Source organism: Stegostoma tigrinum, chromosome 44 (genome assembly GCF_030684315.1).
Source record: "Stegostoma tigrinum isolate sSteTig4 chromosome 44, sSteTig4.hap1, whole genome shotgun sequence".
In the NCBI taxonomy this organism is placed as follows: Eukaryota; Metazoa; Chordata; class Chondrichthyes; order Orectolobiformes; family Stegostomatidae; genus Stegostoma; species Stegostoma tigrinum.
The window spans coordinates 14260556-14284654 of record NC_081397.1 but is presented as its reverse complement, the minus strand read 5'-3'; the positions used below and the strand labels follow the sequence as shown (position 1 = coordinate 14284654).

The window sequence follows — 24099 nt, the reverse complement described above, 5'->3', positions numbered from 1 at the left end:
GAAATCGAGGGGAGTGGTGTTCCCATGTGGCTGTCTTTCTTCCCGAGTGACGTTAATGACTGTTCATATGAGTTTGCGACTTTTTTTCCCCCCTTCTTGAATTCCTGACAGACAAACCACGGAAACCGAGCATCTCCCTGAAACAGTCTTACGGCGTCTTCGTCAGGGGCGAAATGGTTAACATTACCTGCAGCGTAGATTTCCAGTCATCGCGTTACAGTTTCTATCTGCACACCAGCGAGCAGAGGAGGCGCATTTTCTTTGCTGAGCATAGGTCCGGTTTCATCACTTTCCAAATACAGGCGGCTGAGTCAGACTATTATATGTGTGAGTGCGGCATAAATGTCTCGGGGCAACGAAAGTATTCAGAGCTCAGCGAGAAGCTGCATGTGGCCGTGATCGGTGAGTGGAATTGACCACCAAACTCTGCTCTTTCAATTTCACGCGTCTGTTGGGGAATCGATGCTAACTTTTCATTTCCCGCTTTTTTCTAGAACGTCCAAAAATGCCAGGAATCGAGCAAAACGAGTCCGCAAGGATCTTTCTGACAGGCGAATCCGTCAGCATCGTATGTCGAGTGGGCGCTCCGTCCACAGTCCGTGGGTTTTATCTGTATAAAGGCGACAGTGACCGTCCTCTTCAACAGATCCGTGAACCTAACGGGTCCAGTTCTGTCAGTTTCCAGGTTGTAGTCAACGAGACAGGAGAGTACAGATGTGCCTATTGGATCATAATGGCCAAACGATTGATAGAGTCTGAGAGCAGCGTCTCTGTTTCTGTCCTTGTTCTGGGTGAGTTTAGTAATATTTTGAGCTTTGTGTAGTGCCTTTGTTTCGCCATTCGATCAACAAAACAACAAGGAAAATTACGGTGATAATGGGAACTGCAGATGCTGGAGAATCCAAGATAATAAAATGTGGAGCTGGATGAACACAGCAGGCCCAGCAGCATCTCAGGAGCACAAAAGCTGACGTTTCGGGCCTAAACCCTTCATCAGAGAGGGGGGATGGGGAGAGGGTTCTGGAATAAGTAGGGAGAGAGGGGCAGGCGCACCGAAGATGGAGAGAAAAGAAGATAGGTGGAGAGGGGTCACTTCGAAGCCTGCACCGTCATGCTTCCCGTCACAACTACTGCGGAGCCACTCGGTGTCCTCACAGCACCAGGGACCCGGGTTCGATTCCGGCCTCTGGCGACTGTCTGGGTGGAGTTTGTACATTCTCCCTGTGTTTGCGTGGGTTTCCTCCCAGGCTCACCAGTTTGCTTCTACAGTACAAAGGTGTGCAGGCTAGGTGGATTGGCCGTGCTAAATTGCCCCATAGTGTTCAGGGGTGTGTGGGTTTATAGGGGGATGGGTCTGGGTGGGATGCTTCAAGGAGCAGTGTATACTTGTTGGGCCGAAGGGCCTGTTTCCACACTGTAGAGACTCTAAACTAGCCCTGTTCCTATCCTATTTGTGTAATTGCCAAGATGCCCTTTAAAAGTCACGACAGTATCAGCTTCCCCCACCTGCCCTGGCAGCAAGTTCAAGGAACCACCACCCTCTGTGTAAAAAAGAAACTTAGAGGCACAAAAGCTGACGTTTCAGGTCCTAAACCTTCCGACTGTTCAGGCTGTCCATGCCCTTCGTAGTCTAGCGGACCTCTATTAGGTTTCCCCTCAAACTCCGTCATTGAGAACAACCCAAGTTTCTCCAACCTCTCCTTTTTATAGCTAATGCCCTCCATACCAGGTAACATCTTGGTCAATCTTTTCCATACACTCTCTGAAGTCATTGCATGCTTCTGGTAGTGTGGTGACCAGAATTGCAAGCAATGTTCCAAATGCGGCCTAACTAAGGTTCTATGAAGCTGCAACATTACCAATTTTTAAACTCAGTGCCCCATCGGATGAAGGCAAGCGTGCCTTCAGCCTTGTTGACTACCCTCTCCACTTCCTTGTCAGTTTCAGCGGCCTCTGTGTATGTCTACACCTAGATCCTGCAGCATATCAGTAGTCTAAAGAGTCCTGCCATTTACTGTACATTTTGCACCTGGATTAGACCTTCCGAAGTGATAACCTCACATTTTTCCAGATTAAATTCTATGTCCCATCTTTATGCCCGTGTCACCAACCGATCTATGTCCAATATATCCTTTGACAGTCTTCATCGTTATCCGCACTGTAATTCCACCAACCTTTGTGTCATCAACAAATTTACTAATCAGACCAGTTGCATTCTCCTCCGAGTCATTTATACATGTTACGAACAGCGAGGGTCCCAACACGGATCTCTGTGGAATGCCATTAGTCACAGGCCTCTATTCAGAAGCGTACCCTTCCACTGCTACCCTCTGTCTTCTATGACTGAGCCACTTTTTAAAAAATCTATCTTGCAAGATCACATGTGCGAAATACCTTCTGTATCAGCCTGCCATGAGGGACCTTGTCAAAGGCGTGACTGAAGTCCATGCAGACAGCATCCACTGCCATATACTCATTGATTAGCTTCAAAAAAACTCAACAAAGTTATTGTGGCACCAGAGCCATCCCCGCTCCCCCCCCCACCCACCCCTCACTTCACAAAACCATATTGCCTCTTGCTTATACGCCCACTGAATTCCAGGTGGGAGTAAATCCTGTCTCGAAGAATCCTCTCCAATAATTCTCTACCACTGATGTGAGGCTCACTGGCCTGTAATTAGTTGGATTATCCTTGAGGCCCTTCTTAAACAAAGGAACAGTATTGGCTATTCTCCAGTCCTCTAGGGCCTCCCCTGTAGCCAGTGAGGATACAAACATTTCCCTCAAGGCCCCACTAATTTCCTCCCTTGCCTCTCTCAGTATTCTGGGGTACTTCCCAACAGGCCCTGGGGACTTGTATACCTTAATGTTTTACAAGACCCCCAAGACCTCCTCCGTTTTGATCTCAACATGACCCAAAGTATCTACGCGCCCTGCCCCCAGACACATCATCAACCTGGTCCTTCTCTATGGTAAATACTGATGCAAAGTGCTAATTTTAATTCCTTGCCCATTTCCTCTGGCCCCGCACTTCAATTCCCTTCCTTATCCCTGAGTTCGCCAACCCTTGCCTGGCTACTTCTTGCTCTTTATATGTGTACCAAGAACCTTGGGATTTTCTTTAATCCTGTTGACCAATGACTGTCCATGACCTCTTTTAGCCGCACCCCCCACCCCGCCCGACCCCTGGCTTAAGTTTCTTTTGACTTTCCTTAAATTCCACCCTTGTTTTGTGTGTTTCTAGCCTCTTAGCCTTGATAAAAGCTTTCTTTTTTTGTCTGATTAGGCTCACAATATCTCTCATTATCCAAGGTTCCCGAGACTTGCCATACTTATCCTTCATCCTTAAAGGAACATGCCATTCCTGAGTTCCCAGCAACTTACACTTGAAAGCCATCCAGATATCATATGTTGCCTAGCCCTGAAACATCTGCCTACAATCTACAATCTTCAGTTCCTGCCTAAAATTGCTGTAATTAGCCTCCCCCCAATTTTGCATCTTCACCTGACAACTGTGCCTATCTTTATTCATCAGTACCTTTAAAGATTACTGAATTGTGATCACTGTTCCCGAGCTGATCCCCGACTGAGACACTGACCACCTGGCCAGGCTCATTCCCCAGTACTAGGCCCAGTGCAGCCCCTTTCTTAGCTGAACTACCTACGGACTATTTCAAGAAGCCCTCCTGGATGCACCTTACAAATTCTGCATCATCTGAGCCCCAAGCACTAATTGAGTTCCAGTGAATGTATGTGAAGTTAAAATCACCCACTCCAACAACACTGTTGCTTTTACATCTTGCCAAAATCTGCCTACGTATCTGTTCTTTTATCTCTCGCTGTCTGTGGGGAAGCCTACAGTAAATCCCAAATGTTGTGACTGCTCTCTTGCTGTTTCTGAGCTCAACCTTCATTGCCTCGCTGTATGAGCCATCTGAGGTGTACTCCCACAGTACACGTGTCGTATAATCTTTAACAAGTAATGCAACTCCCCCACACTTTTTATATCCCCTTCTCTTCTGCCTGAATCGTCTGTATCCTGGAATGTTCAGCTGCCTATCCTACCCCTTCCTTAACCAAGTCTCTGCAATAGCAACAACATCATAGTTCCAAGTACTAATCCAAGCTCGAAGTTCATCTGCCTTACCTGTGACACTTCTTGTATTGAAACAGATGCTCTTCAGTCTCCCAGGTCCATCATGATCAGCAGCCAGACCCTATCTGCTCGTTGTCGGAGTTTTACTGGCTCTATTCTACAGTTCCCTTTCAGTCTATTCACTGTTGTAATGTTTCCAATCCCCCTACCCAGCTAATTTAAATCCTCCCGCGTGACACCAGGAAACTTCCCAGCCAGAATATTTGTGCCCCTCCAGTTTAGATGTGACCCTTGTCCAGGCCCTACCTGCCCTGAAAGAGATCCCAATGGTCCAGGTATCTGAAACCCTCTCTTCTACACCACCTGTTCAGCCACTTGTTGAGCTGTACTATCCTCCTAATTCTAGTCTCACTAGCATGCAGCACATCCTGAGATTACAACCTGAGAGGTCCTGCTCTTCAACTTTCTACCCAATTCCCTGAACTGCTACTGCAGGGCCTCATTGCTCGTCCTGTCTATGTCGCAAGTACCGATATGTACCACGGCCTCTGGCTGTTCACCCTTGGCCTTCAGAATGCTTTCTGCCTGTTCAGAGGCATCCTGGACCCTGGCACCAAGGAGGCAAGTTACCATCCTGGAGTCTCTTTGATGTCCTCAGAAGCTCCCATCCATATCCCTAACGAGAGAGTCCCCTGTAACTACTGTTCCAGTGCTCTTGCCATTAAGCCTGCCATGGCGCCATCAGCCTGGGTGCTACTGATGTTCACCTCTAACAGGTCACCCCCCCCACCCCCAGCATCCAACATGGTATACTTGTTGGAGAGTAGGACAAATGCAGGGGAAGCCTGGAGACGTGTCCGAGACACTGGAGGCATCGTGGATCTCCCACATCTCTTGACAACTGCCCCTCCACACAACACCTTCTGGAAGACGTGACTGCTCTATAGCTGATCTCCCCCCGCGTCAGCCAATCACGCAGCCGCCCTCTTCAAGGTCAATCGTGGCTGATATGTTTCTCAGACCCGGTCTCCTGCCTTCTGCCTGTGACACTTGAGCCCCTTACTAAGCAAGGCCTTATTTATCGCTGTCTCATACACACTCCATGACGTGCACTTCACAGCAATGGGTACCACAGATTCACCACCCTCCGGCTGAATAAAAAATTCCCTCCTCATCTTAGTTGTAAATGGGCGGACCTACACTCTGAGGCTGTGCCATCTGATCCTAGTCTTTCCTACAAGAGGAATAATTTTCTCCACTTTTGTTTTATGCAGGCCTCTCAGTGTTCGGTAAGTTTCAATCAGATTCACCTCCGGACTTCAAAACTTATTGAGTACAGATGCAGTGCCCTCAGTCGCTGCTCCTGTGAAAGGCATTACAAATTGTACTGGACATGAATAGAGATGATTATAAACTTAAATGCTGCACAAATTGAAATTTGAATCCCACTTCAGATCGTCCTCTAGAAACAGAATTGCCCTGAACCTGAATTTTACTACAGTCATTTGGGGTGGGGTTGGGGGCGTGGGAGGGATTGTTACTGTTGAGTTGCGAAGCTCCGGCTCAAGCCTCACACAAAGATGTTTAATCTGTACAAACATAGGAACTCACTGAACGTAGTGCCCCCTATAGTCATGGAGGGGATACAGGCTGCAATATTTAACATCACGGAGACTTGAGAATCCTTCAGTGGAACAATGCAAACGCATTTACACCACGGTCATTGCAGAGGGATTGATCTATTCGAAGCAAAGCAATCCAATGATATTGACGATAAATGGTGGGAGCCCCTTACTACTTTTCTAAAGAAGGGTCTAGGCCCGAAACGTCAGCACTGATGCTGCTTGGCCTGCTGTGTTCATCCAGCTCTGCACCTTGTTATCTCAGATTCTCCAGCATCTGCAGTCCCTACTGTCTCTTACTAGTGTCACTCGTGTTTCTAGAGTGTCATTAATCATGAGTTTGTTTCCTTTTCTCAAATTCCTGACAGACAAACCACGGAAACCGAACATCTCCCTGAAACAGTCTTACGGCGTCTTCGTCAGGGGCGAATTGGTTAACATTACCTGCAGCGTAGATTTCCAGTCATCGCGGTACAGTTTCTATCTGCACACCAGCGAGCAGAGGAGGCGCATTTTCTTTGCTGAGCATAGGTCCAGTTTCATCACTTTCCAAATACAGGCGGCTGAGTCAGACTATTATATGTGTGAGTGCGGCGTAAATGTCTCGGGGCAACGAAAGTATTCAGAGCTCAGCGAGAAGCTGCATGTGGCCGTGATCGGTGAGTGGAATTGACCACCAAACTCTGCTCTTTCAATTTCACGCGTCTGTTGGGGAATCGATGCTAACTTTTCATTTCCCGCTTTCTTCTAGAACGTCCAAAAATGCCAGAAATCGAGCTAAACGAGTCCGCAAGGATCTTTCTGACAGGCGAATCCGTCAGCATCGTATGTCGAGTGGGCGCTCCGTCCACAGTCCGTGGGTTTTATCTGTATAAAGGCGACAGTGACCGTTCTCTTCAACAGATCCGTGAACCTCACGGGTCCAGTTCTGTCAGTTTCCAGGTTGTAGTCAACGAGACAGGAGAGTACAGATGTGCCTATTGGACCATAATGGCCAAACGATTGATAGACTCTGAGAGCAGCGTGTCTGTTTCTGTCCTTGTTCTGGGTGAGTTTAGTAATATTTTGAGCTTTGTGTAGTGCCTTTGTTTCGCCATTCGATCAACAAAACAACAAGGAAAATTACGGTGATAATGGGAACTGCAGATGCTGGAGAATCCAAGATAATAAAATGTGGAGCTGGATGAACACAGCAGGCCCAGCAGCATCTCAGGAGCACAAAAGCTGACGTTTCGGGCCTAAACCCTTCATCAGAGAGGGGGGATGGGGAGAGGGTTCTGGAATAAGTAGGGAGAGAGGGGCAGGCGCACCGAAGATGGAGAGAAAAGAAGATAGGTGGAGAGGGGTCACTTCGAAGCCTGCACCGTCATGCTTCCCGTCACAACTACTGCGGAGCCACTCGGTGTCCTCACAGCACCAGGGACCCGGGTTCGATTCCGGCCTCTGGCGACTGTCTGGGTGGAGTTTGTACATTCTCCCTGTGTTTGCGTGGGTTTCCTCCCAGGCTCACCAGTTTGCTTCTACAGTACAAAGGTGTGCAGGCTAGGTGGATTGGCCGTGCTAAATTGCCCCATAGTGTTCAGGGGTGTGTGGGTTTATAGGGGGATGGGTCTGGGTGGGATGCTTCAAGGAGCAGTGTATACTTGTTGGGCCGAAGGGCCTGTTTCCACACTGTAGAGACTCTAAACTAGCCCTGTTCCTATCCTATTTGTGTAATTGCCAAGATGCCCTTTAAAAGTCACGACAGTATCAGCTTCCCCCACCTGCCCTGGCAGCAAGTTCAAGGAACCACCACCCTCTGTGTAAAAAAGAAACTTAGAGGCACAAAAGCTGACGTTTCAGGTCCTAAAGCTTCCGACTGTTCAGGCTGTCCATGCCCTTCATAGTCTAGCGGACCTCTATTAGGTTTCCCCTCAAACTCCGTCATTGAGAACAACCCAAGTTTCTCCAACCTCTCCTTTTTATAGCTAATGCCCTCCATACCAGGTAACATCTTGGTCAATCTTTTCCATACACTCTCTGAAGTCATTGCATGCTTCTGGTAGTGTGGTGACCAGAATTGCAAGCAATGTTCCAAATGCGGCCTAACTAAGGTTCTATGAAGCTGCAACATTACCAATTTTTAAACTCAGTGCCCCATCGGATGAAGGCAAGCGTGCCTTCAGCCTTGTTGACTACCCTCTCCACTTCCTTGTCAGTTTCAGCGGCCTCTGTGTATGTCTACACCTAGATCCTGCAGCATATCAGTAGTCTAAAGAGTCCTGCCATTTACTGTACATTTTGCACCTGGATTAGACCTTCCGAAGTGATAACCTCACATTTTTCCAGATTAAATTCTATGTCCCATCTTTATGCCCGTGTCACCAACCGATCTATGTCCAATATATCCTTTGACAGTCTTCATCGTTATCCGCACTGTAATTCCACCAACCTTTGTGTCATCAACAAATTTACTAATCAGACCAGTTGCATTCTCCTCCGAGTCATTTATACATGTTACGAACAGCGAGGGTCCCAACACGGATCTCTGTGGAATGCCATTAGTCACAGGCCTCTATTCAGAAGCGTACCCTTCCACTGCTACCCTCTGTCTTCTATGACTGAGCCACTTTTTAAAAAATCTATCTTGCAAGATCACATGTGCGAAATACCTTCTGTATCAGCCTGCCATGAGGGACCTTGTCAAAGGCGTGACTGAAGTCCATGCAGACAGCATCCACTGCCATATACTCATTGATTAGCTTCAAAAAAACTCAACAAAGTTATTGTGGCACCAGAGCCATCCCCGCTCCCCCCCCACCCACCCCTCACTTCACAAAACCATATTGCCTCTTGCTTATACGCCCACTGAATTCCAGGTGGGAGTAAATCCTGTCTCGAAGAATCCTCTCCAATAATTCTCTACCACTGATGTGAGGCTCACTGGCCTGTAATTAGTTGGATTATCCTTGAGGCCCTTCTTAAACAAAGGAACAGTATTGGCTATTCTCCAGTCCTCTAGGGCCTCCCCTGTAGCCAGTGAGGATACAAACATTTCCCTCAAGGCCCCACTAATTTCCTCCCTTGCCTCTCTCAGTATTCTGGGGTACTTCCCAACAGGCCCTGGGGACTTGTATACCTTAATGTTTTACAAGACCCCCAAGACCTCCTCCGTTTTGATCTCAACATGACCCAAAGTATCTACGCGCCCTTCCCCCAGACACATCATCAACCTGGTCCTTCTCTATGGTAAATACTGATGCAAAGTGCTAATTTTAATTCCTTGCCCATTTCCTCTGGCCCCGCACTTCAATTCCCTTCCTTATCCCTGAGTTCGCCAACCCTTGCCTGGCTACTTCTTGCTCTTTATATGTGTACCAAGAACCTTGGGATTTTCTTTAATCCTGTTGACCAATGACTGTCCATGACCTCTTTTAGCCGCACCCCCCACCCCGCCCGACCCCTGGCTTAAGTTTCTTTTGACTTTCCTTAAATTCCACCCTTGTTTTGTGTGTTTCTAGCCTCTTAGCCTTGATAAAAGCTTTCTTTTTTTGTCTGATTAGGCTCACAATATCTCTCATTATCCAAGGTTCCCGAGACTTGCCATACTTATCCTTCATCCTTAAAGGAACATGCCATTCCTGAGTTCCCAGCAACTTACACTTGAAAGCCATCCAGATATCATATGTTGCCTAGCCCTGAAACATCTGCCTACAATCTACAATCTTCAGTTCCTGCCTAAAATTGCTGTAATTAGCCTCCCCCCAATTTTGCATCTTCACCTGACAACTGTGCCTATCTTTATTCATCAGTACCTTTAAAGATTACTGAATTGTGATCACTGTTCCCGAGCTGATCCCCGACTGAGACACTGACCACCTGGCCAGGCTCATTCCCCAGTACTAGGCCCAGTGCAGCCCCTTTCTTAGCTGAACTACCTACGGACTATTTCAAGAAGCCCTCCTGGATGCACCTTACAAATTCTGCATCATCTGAGCCCCAAGCACTAATTGAGTTCCAGTGAATGTATGTGAAGTTAAAATCACCCACTCCAACAACACTGTTGCTTTTACATCTTGCCAAAATCTGCCTACGTATCTGTTCTTTTATCTCTCGCTGTCTGTGGGGAAGCCTACAGTAAATCCCAAATGTTGTGACTGCTCTCTTGCTGTTTCTGAGCTCAACCTTCATTGCCTCGCTGTATGAGCCATCTGAGGTGTACTCCCACAGTACACGTGTCGTATAATCTTTAACAAGTAATGCAACTCCCCCACACTTTTTATATCCCCTTCTCTTCTGCCTGAATCGTCTGTATCCTGGAATGTTCAGCTGCCTATCCTACCCCTTCCTTAACCAAGTCTCTGCAATAGCAACAACATCATAGTTCCAAGTACTAATCCAAGCTCGAAGTTCATCTGCCTTACCTGTGACACTTCTTGTATTGAAACAGATGCTCTTCAGTCTCCCAGGTCCATCATGATCAGCAGCCAGACCCTATCTGCTCGTTGTCGGAGTTTTACTGGCTCTATTCTACAGTTCCCTTTCAGTCTATTCACTGTTGTAATGTTTCCAATCCCCCTACCCAGCTAATTTAAATCCTCCCGCGTGACACCAGGAAACTTCCCAGCCAGAATATTTGTGCCCCTCCAGTTTAGATGTGACCCTTGTCCAGGCCCTACCTGCCCTGAAAGAGATCCCAATGGTCCAGGTATCTGAAACCCTCTCTTCTACACCACCTGTTCAGCCACTTGTTGAGCTGTACTATCCTCCTAATTCTAGTCTCACTAGCATGCAGCACATCCTGAGATTACAACCTGAGAGGTCCTGCTCTTCAACTTTCTACCCAATTCCCTGAACTGCTACTGCAGGGCCTCATTGCTCGTCCTGTCTATGTCGCAAGTACCGATATGTACCACGGCCTCTGGCTGTTCACCCTTGGCCTTCAGAATGCTTTCTGCCTGTTCAGAGGCATCCTGGACCCTGGCACCAAGGAGGCAAGTTACCATCCTGGAGTCTCTTTGATGTCCTCAGAAGCTCCCATCCATATCCCTAACGAGAGAGTCCCCTGTAACTACTGTTCCAGTGCTCTTGCCATTAAGCCTGCCATGGCGCCATCAGCCTGGGTGCTACTGATGTTCACCTCTAACAGGTCACCCCCCCCACCCCCAGCATCCAACATGGTATACTTGTTGGAGAGTAGGACAAATGCAGGGGAAGCCTGGAGACGTGTCCGAGACACTGGAGGCATCGTGGATCTCCCACATCTCTTGACAACTGCCCCTCCACACAACACCTTCTGGAAGACGTGACTGCTCTATAGCTGATCTCCCCCCGCGTCAGCCAATCACGCAGCCGCCCTCTTCAAGGTCAATCGTGGCTGATATGTTTCTCAGACCCGGTCTCCTGCCTTCTGCCTGTGACACTTGAGCCCCTTACTAAGCAAGGCCTTATTTATCGCTGTCTCATACACACTCCATGACGTGCACTTCACAGCAATGGGTACCACAGATTCACCACCCTCCGGCTGAATAAAAAATTCCCTCCTCATCTTAGTTGTAAATGGGCGGACCTACACTCTGAGGCTGTGCCATCTGATCCTAGTCTTTCCTACAAGAGGAATAATTTTCTCCACTTTTGTTTTATGCAGGCCTCTCAGTGTTCGGTAAGTTTCAATCAGATTCACCTCCGGACTTCAAAACTTATTGAGTACAGATGCAGAGCCCTCAGTCGCTGCTCCTGTGAAAGGCATTACAAATTGTACTGGACATGAATAGAGATGATTATAAACTTAAATGCTGCACAAATTGAAATTTGAATCCCACTTCAGATCGTCCTCTAGAAACAGAATTGCCCTGAACCTGAATTTTACTACAGTCATTTGGGGTGGGGTTGGGGGCGTGGGAGGGATTGTTACTGTTGAGTTGCGAAGCTCCGGCTCAAGCCTCACACAAAGATGTTTAATCTGTACAAACATAGGAACTCACTGAACGTAGTGCCCCCTATAGTCATGGAGGGGAGACAGGCTGCAATATTTAACATCACGGAGACTTGAGAATCCTTCAGTGGAACAATGCAAACGCATTTACACCACGGTCATTGCAGAGGGATTGATCTATTCGAAGCAAAGCAATCCAATGATATTGACGATAAATGGTGGGAGCCCCTTACTACTTTTCTAAAGAAGGGTCTAGGCCCGAAACGTCAGCACTGATGCTGCTTGGCCTGCTGTGTTCATCCAGCTCTGCACCTTGTTATCTCAGATTCTCCAGCATCTGCAGTCCCTACTGTCTCTTACTAGTGTCACTCGTGTTTCTAGAGTGTCATTAATCATGAGTTTGTTTCCTTTTCTCAAATTCCTGACAGACAAACCACGGAAACCGAACATCTCCCTGAAACAGTCTTCCGGCGTCTTCGTCAGGGGCGAATTGGTTAACATTACCTGCAGCGTAGATTTCCAGTCATCGCGGTACAGTTTCTATCTGCACACCAGCGAGCAGAGGAGGCGCATTTTCTTTGCTGAGCATAGGTCCAGTTTCATCACTTTCCAAATACAGGCGGCTGAGTCAGACTATTATATGTGTGAGTGCGGCGTAAATGTCTCGGGGCAACGAAAGTATTCAGAGCTCAGCGAGAAGCTGCATGTGGCCGTGATCGGTGAGTGGAATTGACCACCAAACTCTGCTCTTTCAATTTCACGCGTCTGTTGGGGAATCGATGCTAACTTTTCATTTCCCGCTTTCTTCTAGAACGTCCAAAAATGCCAGAAATCGAGCTAAACGAGTCCGCAAGGATCTTTCTGACAGGCGAATCCGTCAGCATCGTATGTCGAGTGGGCGCTCCGTCCACAGTCCGTGGGTTTTATCTGTATAAAGGCGACAGTGACCGTTCTCTTCAACAGATCCGTGAACCTCACGGGTCCAGTTCTGTCAGTTTCCAGGTTGTAGTCAACGAGACAGGAGAGTACAGATGTGCCTATTGGACCATAATGGCCAAACGATTGATAGACTCTGAGAGCAGCGTGTCTGTTTCTGTCCTTGTTCTGGGTGAGTTTAGTAATATTTTGAGCTTTGTGTAGTGCCTTTGTTTCGCCATTCGATCAACAAAACAACAAGGAAAATTACGGTGATAATGGGAACTGCAGATGCTGGAGAATCCAAGATAATAAAATGTGGAGCTGGATGAACACAGCAGGCCCAGCAGCATCTCAGGAGCACAAAAGCTGACGTTTCGGGCCTAAACCCTTCATCAGAGAGGGGGGATGGGGAGAGGGTTCTGGAATAAGTAGGGAGAGAGGGGCAGGCGCACCGAAGATGGAGAGAAAAGAAGATAGGTGGAGAGGGGTCACTTCGAAGCCTGCACCGTCATGCTTCCCGTCACAACTACTGCGGAGCCACTCGGTGTCCTCACAGCACCAGAGACCCGGGTTCGATTCCGGCCTCTGGCGACTGTCTGGGTGGAGTTTGTACATTCTCCCCGTGTTTGCGTGGGTTTCCTCCCAGGCTCACCAGTTTGCTCCTACAGTCCAAAGGTGTGCAGGCTAGGTGGATTGGCCGTGCTAAATTGCCCCATAGTGTTCAGGGGTGTGTGGGTTTATAGGGGGATGGGTCTGGGTGGGATGCTTCAAGGAGCAGTGTATACTTGTTGGGCCGAAGGGCCTGTTTCCACACTGTAGAGGCACTAAACTAGCCCTGTTCCTATCATATTTGTGTAATTGCCAAGATGCCCTTTAAAAGTCACGACAGTATCAGCTTCCCCCACCTGCCCTGGCAGCAAGTTCAAGGAACCACCACCCTCTGTGTAAAAAAGAAACTTAGAGGCACAAAAGCTGACGTTTCAGGTCCTAAAGCTTCCGACTGTTCAGGCTGTCCATGCCCTTCGTAGTCTAGCGGACCTCTATTAGGTTTCCCCTCAAACTCCGTCATTGAGAACAACCCAAGTTTCTCCAACCTCTCCTTTTTATAGCTAATGCCCTCCATACCAGGTAACATCTTGGTCAATCTTTTCCATACACTCTCTGAAGTCATTGCGTGCTTCTGGTAGTGTGGTGACCAGAATTGCAAGCAATGTTCCAAATGCGGCCTAACTAAGGTTCTATGAAGCTGCAACATTACCAATTTTTAAACTCAGTGCCCCATCGGATGAAGGCAAGCGTGCCTTCAGCCTTGTTGACTACCCTCTCCACTTCCTTGTCAGTTTCAGCGGCCTCTGTGTATGTCTACACCTCGATCCTGCAGCATATCAGTAGTCTAAAGGGTCCTGCCATTTCCTGTACATTTTGCACCTGGATTAGACCTTCCGAAGTGATAACCTCACATTTTTCCAGATTAAATTCTATGTCCCATCTTTATGCCCGTGTCACCAACCGATCTATGTCCAATATATCCTTTGACAGTCTTCATCGTTATCCGCACTGTAATTCCACCAACCTTTGTGTCATCAACAAATTTACTAATCAGACCAGTTGCATTCTCCTCCGAGTCATTTATACATGTTACGAACAGCGAGGGTCCCAACACGGATCTCTGTGAAATGCCATTAGTCACAGGCCTCTATTCAGAAGCGTACCCTTCCACTGCTACCCTCTGTCTTCTATGACTGAGCCACTTTTTAAAAAATCTATCTTGCAAGATCACATGTGCGAAATACCTTCTGTATCAGCCTGCCATGAGGGACCTTGTCAAAGGCGTGACTGAAGTCCATGCAGACAGCATCCACTGCCATATACTCATTGATTAGCTTCAAAAAAACTCAACAAAGTTATTGTGGCACCAGAGCCATCCCCGCTCCCCCCCCCCACCCCACCCCTCACTTCACAAAACCATATTGCCTCTTGCTTATACGCCCACTGAATTCCAGGTGGGAGTAAATCCTGTCTCGAAGAATCCTCTCCAATAATTCTCTACCACTGATGTGAGGCTCACTGGCCTGTAATTAGTTGGATTATCCTTGAGGCCCTTCTTAAACAAAGGAACAGTATTGGCTATTCTCCAGTCCTCTAGGGCCTCCCCTGTAGCCAGTGAGGATACAAACATTTCCCTCAAGGCCCCACTAATTTCCTCCCTTGCCTCTCTCAGTATTCTGGGGTACATCCCAACAGGCCCTGGGGACTTGTATACCTTAATGTTTTACAAGACCCCCAAGACCTCCTCCGTTTTGATCTCAACATGACCCAAAGTATCTACGCGCCCTTCCCCCAGACACATCATCAACCTGGTCCTTCTCTATGGTAAATACTGATGCAAAGTGCTAATTTTAATTCCTTGCCCATTTCCTCTGGCCCCGCACTTCAATTCCCTTCCTTATCCCTGAGTTTGCCAACCCTTGCCTGGCTACTTCTTGCTCTTTATATGTGTACAAAGAACCTTGGGATTTTCTTTAATCCTGTTGACCAATGACTGTCCATGACCTCTTTTAGCCGCACCCCCACCCCGCCCGACCCCTGGCTTAGGTTTCTTTTGACTTTCCTCAAATTCCACCCTTGTTTTGTGTGTTTCTAGCCTCTTAGCCTTGATAAAAGCTTTCTTTTTTTGTCTGATTAGGCTCACAATATCTCTCATTATCCAAGGTTCCCGAAACTTGCCATACTTATCCTTCATCCTTAAAGGAACATGCCATTCCTGAGTTCCCAGCAACTTACACTTGAAAGCCATCCAGATATCATATGTTGCCTAGCCCTGTAACATCTGCCTACAATCTACAATCTTCAGTTCCTGCCTAAAATTGCTGTAATTAGCCTCCCCCCAATTTTGCATCTTCACCTGACAACTGTGCCTATCTTTATTCATCAGTACCTTTAAAGATTACTGAATTGTGATCACTGTTCCCGAGCTGATCCCCGACTGAGACACTGACCACCTGGCCAGGCTCATTCCCCAGTACTAGGCCCAGTGCAGCCCCTTTCTTAGCTGAACTACCTACGGACTATTTCAAGAAGCCCTCCTGGATGCACCTTACAAATTCTGCATCATCTGAGCCCCAAGCACTAATTGAGTTCCAGTGAATGTATGTGAAGTTAAAATCACCCACTCCAACAACACTGTTGCTTTTACATCTTGCCAAAATCTGCCTACGTATCTGTTCTTTTATCTCTCGCTGTCTGTGGGGAAGCCTACAGTAAATCCCAAATGTTGTGACTGCTCTCTTGCTGTTTCTGAGCTCAACCTTCATTGCCTCGCTGTATGAGCCATCTGAGGTGTACTCCCACAGTACACGTGTCGTATAATCTTTAACAAGTAATGCAACTCCCCCACACTTTTTATATCCCCTTCTCTTCTGCCTGAATCGTCTGTATCCTGGAATGTTCAGCTGCCTATCCTACCCCTCCCTTAACCAAGTCTCTGCAATAGCAACAACATCATAGTTCCAAGTACTAATCCAAGCTCGAGGTTCATCTGCCTTACCTGTGACACTTCTTGTATTGAAACAGATGCTCTTCAGTCTCCCAGGTCCATCATGATCAGCAGCCAGACCCTGTCTGCTTGTTGTCGGAGTTTTACTGGCTCTATTCTACAGTTCCCTTTCAGTCTATTCACTGTTGTAATGTTTCCAATCCCCCTACCCAGCTAATTTAAATCCTCCCGCGTGACACCAGTAAACTTCCCAGCCAGAATATTTGTGCCCCTCCAGTTTAGATGTGACCCTTGTCCAGGCCCCACCTGCCCTGAAAGAGATCCCAATGGTCCAGGTATCTGAAACCCTCTCTTCTACACCACCTGTTCAGCCACTTGTTGAGCTGTACTATCCTCCTAATTCTAGTCTCACTAGCATGCAGCACATCCTGAGATTACAACCTGAGAGGTCCTGCTCTTCAACTTTCTACCCAATTCCCTGAACTGCTACTGCAGGGCCTCATTGCTCGTCCTGTCTATGTCGCTAGTACCGATATGTACACGGCCTCTGGCTGTTCACCCTTGGCCTTCAGAATGCTTTCTGCCTGTTCAGAGGCATCCTGGACCCTGGCACCAAGGAGGCAAGTTACCATCCTGGAGTCTCTTTGATGTCCTCAGAAGCTCCCATCCATATCCCTAACGAGAGAGTCCCCTGTAACTACTGTTCCAGTGCTCTTGCCATTAAGCGAGCCATGGCGCCATCAGCCTGGGTGCTACTGATGTTCACCTCTAACAGGTCAGCCCCCCCCACCCCCAGCATCCAACATGGTATACTTGTTGGAGAGTAGGACAAATGCAGGGGAAGCCTGGAGACGTGTCCGAGACACTGGAGGCATCGTGGATCTCCCACATCTCTTGACAACTGCCCCTCCACACAACACCTTCTGGAAGACGTGACTGCTCTATAGCTGATCTCCCCCCGCGTCAGCCAATCACGCAGCCGCCCTCTTCAAGGTCAATCGTGGCTGATATGTTTCTCAGACCCGGTCTCCTGCCTTCTGCCTGTGACACTTGAGCCCCTTACTAAGCAAGGCCTTATTTATCGCTGTCTCATACACACTCCATGACGTGCACTTCACAGCAATGGGTACCACAGATTCACCACCCTCCGGCTGAATAAAAAATTCCCTCCTCATCTTAGTTGTAAATGGGCGGACCTACACTCTGAGGCTGTGCCATCTGATCCTAGTCTTTCCTACAAGAGGAATAAATTTCTCCACTTTTGTTTTATGCAGGCCTCTCAGTGTTCGGTAAGTTTCAATCAGATTCACCTCCGGACTTCAAAACTTATTGAGTACAGATGCAGAGCCCTCAGTCGCTGCTCCTGTGAAAGGCATTACAAATTGTACTGGACATGAATAGAGATGATTATAAACTTAAATGCTGCACAAATTGAAATATGAATCCCACTTCAGATCGTCCTCTAGAAACAGAATTGCCCTGAACCTGAATTTTACTACAGTCATTTGGGGTGGGGTTGGGGGCGTGGGAGGAATTGTTACTGTTGAGTTGCGAAGCTCCGGCTCAAGCCTCACACAAAGATGTTTAATCTGTACAAACATAGGAACTCACTGAACGTAGTGCCCCCTATAGTCATGGAGGGGAGGCAGGCTGCAATATTTAACATCACGGAGACTTGAGAATCCTTCAGTGGAACAATGCAAACGCATTTACACCACGGTCATTGCAGAGGGATTGATCTATTCGAAGCAAAGCAATCCAATGATATTGACGATAAATGGTGGGAGCCCCTTACTACTTTTCTAAAGAAGGGTCTAGGCCCGAAACGTCAGCACTGATGCTGCTTGGCCTGCTGTGTTCATCCAGCTCTGCACCTTGTTATCTCAGATTCTCCAGCATCTGCAGTCCCTGCTGTCTCTTACTGGTGTCACTCGTGTTTCTAGAGTGTCATTAATCATGAGTTTGTTTCCTTTTCTCAAATTCCTGACAGACAAACCACGGAAACCGAGCATCTCCCTGAAACAGTCTTACGGCGTCTTCGTCAGGGGCGAAATGGTTAACATTACCTGCAGCGTAGATTTCCAGTCATCGCGGTACAGTTTCTATCTGCACACCAGCGAGCAGAGGAGGCTCATTTTCTTTGCTGAGCATAGGTCCAGTTTCATCACTTTCCAAGTACAGGCGGCTGAGTCAGACTATTATATGTGTGAGTGCGGCGTAAATGTCTCGGGGCAACGAAAGTATTCAGAGCTCAGCGAGAAGCTGCATGTGGCCGTGATCGGTGAGTGGAATTGACCACCAAACTCTGCTCTTTCAATTTCACGCGTCTGTTGGGGAATCGATGCTAACTTTTCATTTCCCGCTTTCTTCTAGAACGTCCAAAAATGCCAGAAATCGAGCTAAACGAGTCCGCAAGGATCTTTCTGACAGGCGAATCCGTCGGCATCGTATGTCGAGTGGGCGCTCCGTCCACAGTCCGTGGGTTTTATCTGTATAAAGGCGACAGTGACCGTTCTCTTCAACAGATCCGTGAACCTAACGGGTCCAGTTCTGTCAGTTTCCAGGTTGTAGTCAACGAGACAGGAGAGTACAGATGTGCCTATTGGACCATAATGGCCAAACGATTGATAGACTCTGAGAGCAGCGTGTCTGTTTCTGTCCTTGTTCTGGGTGAGTTTAGTAATATTTTGAACTTGCTTTATCACCTTCAGGGCATAAGACGTGGGAGCCAAATGAGGCCGTTTGGCCCGTTCAGCCTGTTCGACCGTGGCTGGTATGTTTCTCCAATGCATTCTCCTGCTTTCTTCCCTGTCAACCTTGATCCCCTTAACAATCAAGGCCCTGTGAACACTCCATGCCATGGACTGCACATCCCTCCACGGCAATCAGGTCACCACCCTCTGGCTGAACTAATCCCTCTTATCTCAGTTCGAAAGCATGGTCCCTTCGCTCTGAGGCTGTGCAATCTGATCGCAGTCTCTCCCACGAGTGAAACATTTTCTCCACGTTCGCGCTGTCCAGGCCTCTCTGTGCTTTGTTTTAATCAGATCCATCCTCGCCCTTCTAAACTCAATTGAGTACAGGTCCAGAGCCCTCAGTCCCTCCTCCTGTGAAATGCATTCCAAATTGTAAACGCGAACAGAGATGATTACGAGCTTGAAATGCCGCACAAATTGAAACTTGAATCCCGTTTCAGATCGTCGTCTAGAACCAGAGATTTCCCTGAGCCTGAATTTTACAACAGTCGTTAAAGGGGAATTGTTGCTGTTGACTTGCACGGCCCCGGTTCAAGACTCAGTCGAGATGTTTTATCTGTACCAACGTGAGAACTTACTGGACGTGGCGCCCCCTTTAATCATGAAGGGGAGTCAGACTGTAGTGTTTAACATCACGGAGACAGTGAACCCTGGAGTGCAACAATACGACTGTATGTACACCACGCTCATTGCAGAGCGATTGATCAGTTCACAGCGAAGCAATCCAGTGATATTGACGATAAAAGGTGGGTGGCTCTTACAAGCGTACTGCATTTAAAGTTTGCTGGCTTTTTAAAAACTGAAAATGTGTCCTCCTAAACAAAGATAATTTACTCAGAGTAGTAAGGGAATGGATTTACTCAGAGTGTAGTAAGTGAATGGAACGCTTTGCCTGCAACGGTAGTAGATTCACCAACTTTAGGTACATTTAAGGCGTCATTGGATAAGCATGTGGACGTAGATGGAATAGTGTAGGTTAGATGGGCTTGAGGTCGGTATGACAGGTCAGCACAACATCGAGGGCCGAAGGCCCTGTACTGTGCTGTAATGTTCTATGTTCTATAACCAGGCGTAGAGCTGGATGAACACAGCAGGCCGAGCAGCATCAGAAAGCTGATGTTTCGGGCCTAGGCCCCTTTCTCATCCTAAACAGATCAGATTTAGATTCAAAAACCGATTAGGATTGATTTATTCGTGTACGATCCTGTACTGTTTCATTGGTGTTTTGTTATTCTCCCACGGAACATTGGTATCCCTGGCTGGGCCCAGCATTTCTTGCCCCATCTTCTCTCAATGCTCCCTTATGAATGTGGGTAGTTAGCTGTCCTGTTGAACCGCTGTGGTCCCAACGCTGTAGGTAGACCGGCAATCCCTGGAGGGAGGGAATTCCAGGATTTTGAGTCAGTGAGGCTGAAGGAACAGCTCAGATAAGTCGGGATGGTGAGCGACTCGGAAGAAAACGCGCAGGGGTTCGTGTTCCCATGCATCAGCTGCCTTCCGCCTTCCGGATGGAAGTGATCGTGGGTTTGGGAAGGTGCAGTTTTGAGGATCTTTGGCGAATGTCTGCAGGGCATCGCCAGGATGGTACGCATTGCTGCTTCTGAGCATCGGTGGAGGATGCTTGTGGATATGGTTACAATGTGGCAATGCCGACGGTTAACCCAAATAAGCATATAAACTATATCCTTGCATCAGAAACTCTCACCACCCTCAACAGAAGCCGAGATAACAAGGTGTAGAGCTGGATGAACACAGCAGAGCCAGCACTCGTAGGAGCAGGAAGGCTAATGTTTCGAAAAGGGTCGAGGCCCGAAACGTCAGCTTTCCTGCTCCTATGATACTGCTTGGCCCGCTGTGCTCATCCAACTCTACACCTTGTTATCTAAACAAAATACTGTTTTTAGCGCTTGAATTTAACGATTGCTTTCCATTTTATTCTCCTGCTTAGACCACGTGCGAAAACCAACCTGTCTGTTGGAGTTTCATGATTACCTCCTTGCAGAGACTCAAAATGCCACTATGAATTGTACAGCGCCGATTCCCTATCCATCCATGACATTTCTTTTCTACGGGATTTCTCAAACTCCCATTCATTCCACTCAAGTGACGGATGGCCAGAGTTCTGCTGCTTTTGATTTCTTGGTTCCTCGATTTCGAAACAAGAGCGTTCACTACTCATGTAGCTATCAAGTAGACATTGGTGAGAGATGGATAGAATCGGACAAATGCATCCCGCTCCGTTCAGGTGAGTCGGCTGTGGAGTGTTGCAAAACATGTATCACGAGAAAGGTAAACAGCATTGGATAAACAAGAACTCTTCTTGATGGAGCCTTTTCAGCTCTGTTTACAGGAGAAGCTCATTTTGTTGGGTTAGGAAATGACGATTAAGCATACGTACTAAACAAGAAAACTGTTCTCAGATTGTCGGAATTATTATGGAGCAGAAAGAGACTGTGCGATCCCCCAGTGCCAACCTCCTGCCATCCCCCACCCTAATATCCCTGCACGCACCATTTCTGACCAATATCGCCGAATCAAACCTGCCTCCAACACATTTCTCGGCAGTAGTACGTTCCACTCGCTGGGTGAAAACATATTTTTCTCACATCATCCTGGATCCGTTTGCATGTCATTTTAAATCTATTTCCCACCACCCCCCACTCCTCCACCCACCCCCATGCCCTCCACTATCCGCTGTTCTTTCCTTCCTTCATTTTACAAAAGAGAGTGCTGATGTTTTTGATCGTTAAGAAGCCCACTTAAAGTCAGACTCTTCAAAATGTGAGAGCATTGATTTTTGCCAATTAACACCCCAGTAGTGACTGTCGAGTCATACAGTACTAGAGTGGCCCTTCGGTCCATCGATGCTGTACTGCAAATGGTACTCTAAATCTACACTCGTCCCATTTTACCAGCTGTAGGCTCCATTGTTTTGAATGCCATGACAGTCCAAGTGCTCGCCCAAGTTTAAAAGTTTGTGAGATTTCCTGCCTCCTCTACACTTCAAGGCAGTGCATCTGGTTCCCCATTACTACCTGGTTGAAACAATCTTCAAATCGCCCTCTACACCTCCTGCCTTTCACTTTAAAATCAGGATCCTTCATTATTGACTAAGTGGAACACTTGCTTCCTGTCCATGGCCGTCGTAATCTTCCACACCCCCACAAGGTCACCCCTCCGGCTTCTCTGCTCTGAGGAAAACAACGCGAGCTAATCCAGTCACTCGTCATTGTTGAAATGTTCCATTCCCTGGCAACACCCTGGTGAATCTTTGCCGTACCCCCTCCATGGCAAAAACATCTTCCTTATAGTGCAGAGACTGGAAATGTACACAGTTGCTCCAGCTCACCAATGCCCCGGACACTCACCTCCCTGTGACCGTGTGCCGAGTTCAGATTTGTTCTGTGTTAAAAATTAAATCTGTTGTGGTGTGCAAATGGTGATTCGAGGGCATCTGTTTCCACAGGACTCAGGCCAACGTATGCATTTGTAAACTGTCAATGCAAACATATAAGCCGTTTGACAGGGATTGTTTTTGCCCATGTGTTGCAGATGGAATCTTTCTGAAGCTTCTGATTATTCTAGGCTCTGGCCTGCTGCTACTTCTGCTCATCATCATTTTGATCTGCACGATAGTAATCGTTAAAACAGGTATCTGCACTTTCAATAACACCATGATTTATAAAATCGTGAGGAGCGTCAAAAAGGTGAAAAGCCAAGGTCTTTACCCCAGGGTAGGTGAGTTCAGAACTAGGGGGAATATTAAGAGGTGAAAGGGACCTGAGGGGCAACTTTCTGGAATAAGCCACAAGAGGAATGGTTAACAATGAAAACATTTAAAAGACACATGGGAAGGTACTTGGGGAGGAAAGGTTCAGAGGTGTATCAGCCGAATACAGGCAGTTGGGACTCTTTCAGTTAAGGGGACCTGGTCAGCATGAAAGAGTTGGGCCGAAGGGTCTATTTCCATGTTGTATGACTCTAATATGCTGAAGGATTGTCATGTCTAATTCACTTGGCAGTGCTTCTGAGGCTAACATGAAGGACTCCCCTTTTCATGCTCTATTTTCCCCTGAGGTGTGGTGACCCTCAGGTTAAACCACCTCTGAGACAGAAGGACTGTGCCCCTCAGGAAGTTTTCGTTTTGTAACATCTTCAATGAGAGGAATTTGATGCCGATAGCATTAATTTTCTATGAACAGACGTCCTCTGGCCGTACTGTAATAAAACAAAGAAGTGTGGGATGCTGGAGATCTGAAATGCACAAAAACAGAAGTTGCTGGAGAAAGTCAGCCGGTCTGGCAGCATTTGTGGAGAGAGAGGGAGAAATAAATTCAATGTTTCAGACCGTTATTTTGTTCTAAAGTAAAGCCAGCGCCAACTTATCCCACCGCTGAGAAACTCTGTCTTTTGAGAGAGGCAACTGGTGGTGGTTTAACCTGTGGGTGACCAGAACTTGGGCGATGGGGGAGTTTGCAATAGAGAGTACTGCAGAGTAACCCCAGCTGGCGTACAAATTGAACACACACTGTCAGCATCACTCTAGCTTTTTAAAGCAGCCGTCTAGCCAACTAAACAAAATGACCTCTTCATCATAGAATCCCTACAGCATGGAAACAGGTTCTTTGGCTCAACAAATCCACACTGAACCTCAGAGCATCCCACCCAGACCCATCCCCCTATAAACCACCTAATCTACACATTCCTGAACACTACGGGCAATTTAGCACGGCCAATCCACCTAACCTGCACATCTTTTGGACTGTGGGAAGAAACCCACGCAGACATGGGGAGAATGTGCAAACTCCACACAGACGGTCGCCTGAGGTGGGATTCGAACCCGGGTCCCCAGTGGTGTGAGGTAGCAGTGCTAACCACTGAGCCACCGTGCCACCCAGGCTTGAAGTTAACCTTCAATCTTTTTGTTTAAAAACATAATTGAAGGCTTGCTCCCCTTGCTCAGCAGCAGACATTTGGCAGAATGAAACCACTTACTGCATTCTGGAATAGGGGTACAATATTGAGCATAAGAAAGCAGAGAAGTAGGGTCTCTGTCTTTTTAAGTGCTGTTGGTTTCACGTGTGGTATATATTTTCCATTACATTTCCTGAGAAGTGGTGCATCATGTCAGCGGTCTGGTGGCTCATGTTTTGAAAAAAAAATCTGAAAATGAGAAAGTACAGCACAGGAACAGGCCCCTTTGGCCATCCAAGCCCATGCCAATCATCATGCCTGAATTAATCTAAATACAAACTTGCCATTTTTCAATCCATATCCCTCTATTGCCTCCATATTCA

General features: G+C 47.4%; 1 protein-coding gene across 1 annotated transcript; it reads left to right on the top strand.

Moving 5' to 3' along the window:
• Positions 1-12661: 12661 nt before the first annotated feature.
• Positions 12662-22952, top strand: LOC132206015 (uncharacterized). Its single transcript, XM_059642331.1, has 7 exons — positions 12662-12740; positions 18037-18327; positions 18420-18716; positions 19243-19548; positions 20751-21047; positions 22355-22536; positions 22896-22952. Exons 1-7 carry the CDS (start codon positions 12683-12685, stop codon positions 22950-22952), a joined length of 1488 nt encoding a protein of 495 aa, XP_059498314.1. The 5' UTR covers positions 12662-12682.
• The last annotated feature ends 1147 nt before the right edge of the window (positions 22953-24099 follow it).

Coding starts and splice junctions, on each gene's coding strand:
- LOC132206015 (XM_059642331.1), top strand. CDS start 12,683: ATGGCCAAACGATTGATAGACTCTGAGAGCAGCGTGTCTGTTTCTGTC. Junction 18,328..18,419: donor GCTGCATGTGGCCGTGATCG/GTGAGTGGAATT, acceptor GCTTTCTTCTAG/AACGTCCAAAAATGCCAGAA. Junction 21,048..22,354: donor ATGCATCCCGCTCCGTTCAG/GTGAGTCGGCTG, acceptor CATGTGTTGCAG/ATGGAATCTTTCTGAAGCTT.